The 4,126-nt window shown below is 32.9% G+C and overlaps 1 protein-coding gene across 1 annotated transcript; it reads left to right on the top strand.

Annotated features, from left to right (window-relative positions):
- Nucleotides 1-1,314: 1,314 nt before the first annotated feature.
- On the top strand, nt 1,315-3,846 carry LOC111408790 (probable protein phosphatase 2C 51). Its single transcript, XM_023038558.1, has 3 exons — nt 1,315-2,093; nt 3,187-3,292; nt 3,385-3,846. The coding sequence occupies exons 1-3, from the start codon at nt 1,422-1,424 to the stop codon at nt 3,735-3,737; spliced, it is 1,131 nt and encodes a 376-aa protein (XP_022894326.1). The 5' UTR covers nt 1,315-1,421; the 3' UTR covers nt 3,738-3,846.
- The last annotated feature ends 280 nt before the right edge of the window (nt 3,847-4,126 follow it).

The raw sequence follows: 4,126 nt of genomic DNA, 5'->3' as shown, positions 1-4,126 counted from the left end.
ACGAGTCATGGGTTGCTTATGTGGGGGTGAACCGACCTGTAAGACAGTAAAGAAGGTTAGAGGGAATGGTTTGAACTTGAAATTTGAACCTAAAACTCTTTATAATCTCTATTAACTCCCTTATAACTTCTAATTATTATTCAAGAAAAAGAGAGAAAAAATGATGGCAAAAAAATGACAAAATTCATATGTAAAAATACACCAAAAATCGAAAGGCACCTAGACTTACTATTTTGGCATGGAAAGTCACAAAAGTTAGCACTTAGGTTGTGGCTAATAGTGTCCTTTCATTATGATCGAAATTGAGATCATTAGAGTGCAAGAAAATTGCTAATTTAGAATTTTGAAAAGCAATATGATTCAATCATTCAAAAAATCTTGAAATTCATCATTTCAAGTAAGATTCTTAATCTGTAATTTATGTTATGCATGCTATGAATTATTACAAGACCCGAAAATAGTTTAGAAACAACAAACCAAAGGCATCATTTAAGTATGGTACAAAATCGAGATGAACTTTTATAGGGCATTTGCATAAATGTCTAATTTTACATATGTCAATTCAAAAATGTCCACTTTGATAATCTTTGCAAAAATAGCCAAATTTGATACCAAATTCTCCATTTTACCCTTAATGAAAAAATAAATAATTTCATATTACACATATCAAATTACAATTAATGTTAGACATAAAAATGTCGAGAACAACATTTAAAGCGTAGAGAAATATCATGTTAGGAATGAAATGTCATTCTAGACATTTATCATGTGAAGAACAATGTTTGAAATATCGAAAATATTTAATATTGTGATTTGACATGTGTACTTTTGAAATATAAACGGATTCAAATATCGAGAACGATATTTAAAATATTGATAATATCATTTTAATGTATCTTCTCATAGAAGTTACTTAGCTGTACTCTCGTTTGAATAATTGCGAAAATGAGATTTTTTAATGGGTATTTTTGTAATTCACTGAATATTTTTGTAATTTCCTCAACTTTTTTAACAGACTTGTAAGACTGACTCCATGCTCAAAATCTCATTCGACACGCGTCCCAAATTCAAAATAAATATCAAAACATGATTAAAATAGTGTCCAATTTCCATAGGCGGCGCCACTTCTGGAGAATGGAGATTTTTTAAATGGGCCCAACCAACTGGCCGCCGAATCTGCTAAAATTAGATCTTATGCCACGTTTTGTGAACATCCAATAAGATTTCACCACGTCTTTCAGTGAATTGTCTGAGTCATTGTATCTACTGGTCTCATACTTGACTGCATCATTTCTCACCACGTGGCGACAATTATACCGACTGCAGAAAAATCAAGAGTCCATAATCTTCCCAGAATCCCCATATTAATTCTAAATTCTCTTCCACAATCTTATTCATTATTCAGTTAGATTTGAGGAAAGATGATAGCTCATAATCAGAATCAGGAGTCACCGGGATTGAATATTAGGAAAAGAATTGACAAGGTGAAAAGTGTTGTCCGGAGAAGAAAGGAACTCCGGAGAATTAAGTCATTATATCTGAAAAATTCTGCCGTCGTCGACAGAGATGTCTATTATAAGATAAGGCTAAAAGGAAATGATTTGGAGTCAATGAAAAGTGAGGAATTCAATCAGTTACGGAAGAGGAGGCCATGGAGGGAGAATTGGGATGGTGGAGAGTTTGGTTCTCACGGTTCAATATCGGTTATTGGGAGACGGAAGGAAATGGAGGATGCGGTGGCGGCGGAGGTAGGGTTTTTAACCAAGGGTTGTAAAAGGTATGATTTTTTCGGAGTATATGATGGCCACGGTGGATCACGGGTGGCACAAGCTTGCCGCCACTGGTTGCACAAGTTTGTGGCGAAGAGAGTGGAAGAAGAAGGTGAAGAGATTAATTGGAAAGAGGTGATGGTGGCGGGTTTTAAGGAAATGGATGACGAGGTTAATAAGAATGGGAAGGCAGTGGCCGCGATGGGGTCAACTGCGACAGTGGCAGTGGTGGGGGAAGAGGCGGTGGTGGTTGCGAATTGTGGGGATTCAAGGGCTGTGCTTTCACGTGGTGGAGTTGCCATACCTTTATCTATTGATCATAAGGTATATTCATGTTTCATGCAATATTTTTTTTTGTCAAAGGGATCTTCCAGAGATGATGAAGAGATTTAACCTCGTTTCGCCCCCATATGCTAAAATTTATCTTTTCAGAACTCGTTTTCAATCATGAATTTACAATTTGTATCAATTTTACAATTATATATTTCATTAAATTTTTTTCCTTTTTCTTAAATCTCGTAAAAATTATTTTTTTAGCTGAAGTAAATAGTAATTTACTAAGCATGAATTTATCAATTAAATGATGTGTTATGTCACCGATACTTAACATAAGTTAAGTACCAATTTCCCAAGTTCCTATTTGGTCGGATTAAAATCAAATTTTTAGTAGATTTTAAGAAAAATTTATGAAATTTGTAGTTGAAAAGTTGTAAGGATGATGAATACGTGTTTAAAATTTATTATTAACTTTGATTTAGATAAAAATTTAAATTTAAATTTGTATGTTTGGGGCTAAAAGTTGGGTTGAAAAACATGCTTTTCTTATTTGAACCTTTCGAATTTGAGATCGGCCTAATTATTTATACAAGTAATAGTTAGATGAGATCTAATTTAAAATAAGTATATCTTATCTTATCTTATCTTTACAAGTTTGAGCCCCGTTTGGCTCCATTATTTGGTTTTATAATGGGTTGAATAGTATTTTTTTCGAAAAAAATGAAAGGTTGTAAATGAATGAAATTTTTTCGATTTTTGTGTAATATTATTTTATTAAAAAATTTAAATTAAATTGAAGAGTTTTGCAATTACTCTATTTTAATGTAGATAGAATCAATTAATTTATCTAGTATTTTTATATTAACTACAAAAGGATACTATGAAATAATTTAATATTTAGATCTTAAACTTTTCAAGCAGGTAACATTTGATTTGGAATTTTGTTAAAAAATGAATTTTACTTTATCTATAATTGAAAAAATAAGAATAAACATCCCCCATTTTATATTTTGATTTATAATTTTTCACATTTGGATTCTCTTAATTTTTAAAGTAATAATAATCAATTTTCTATACTTTGAAATATATATAGTTTGTGGATTCGTCGCGTATCCTAAATTTGTGTCTTCTTTCTTTGCAGCCTGAAAGAGCTGATGAGTTGAAAAGAGTTGAAGATTGTGGAGGAAAGGTTATCAATTGGAACGGACATCGTGTCTTTGGAGTTCTTTCAACTACAAGGTCCATAGGTACATATAACACTAGACAATACAAAAAATAAATAAATAATAATAATAATAAAGTAATTGAATAGTGATATTAATGTGGGATTTTATTGCAGGGGATTATTACCTTAAACCATTCGTGATACCAGAACCTGAAGTAACAGTCACTGGTAGAACTGAAATGGATGAGTTTATGATAATAGCCAGTGATGGTCTATGGGATGTAATTTCCAATGATTTGGCATGCCAACTCGCAAGAAGGTTTCTATATGGCCACTTGGGGCCGAAAAATTCTGATCGAGCTACTCATGGACAAGAAATGAACAATGAAAGTCCTGCTACACAGGCAGCAGCAGCTCTTGTGAAGTTGGCCATGGCTCGAGGTAGCAAAGATAACATTAGCATTATTGTAGTCGACTTGAAGAGATTGAAACAATGCTCTGTTGAAACTGGCAAATGTTCTAGCTAGCAAATTCAGAACTAGTGTTAATATTAGTATTATATGTTTTACTTTTGAGGAAGCTCAATCCAATATCTTTGAAACGATAATTTTCGAATTCAGTTTTACGTTACCTTTCTCTACTAAAGAACAAATCCAAAAGCTCCGACCCACTGTCAATATATTCACTTATGATTGTTTCTCAATCTCACTCACAAAGGATAAAATATTGGTGTTGATTTGCAGCCATAAAGGCAAGAAAATCAACGGAGGAAGACACAAAGGAGACCAAATGCACAAAGGCAGCCAAAAGTTTTTCTCCACAAAGCAAAGGATTTTCTCTCTCTTCTATAGCAGCGATGTTTTCCTCAAGATTCATACAAATCACACACAAAAACGGCTAGGGCGAGACAATCATA

The sequence above is a fragment of the Olea europaea genome, chromosome 14 (genome assembly GCF_002742605.1).
Source record: "Olea europaea var. sylvestris chromosome 14, O_europaea_v1, whole genome shotgun sequence".
Taxonomy (NCBI): Eukaryota; Viridiplantae; Streptophyta; class Magnoliopsida; order Lamiales; family Oleaceae; genus Olea; species Olea europaea.
Note: the sequence above shows the minus strand (reverse complement) of the source record. Positions and strands in the feature narration are given on the sequence as shown.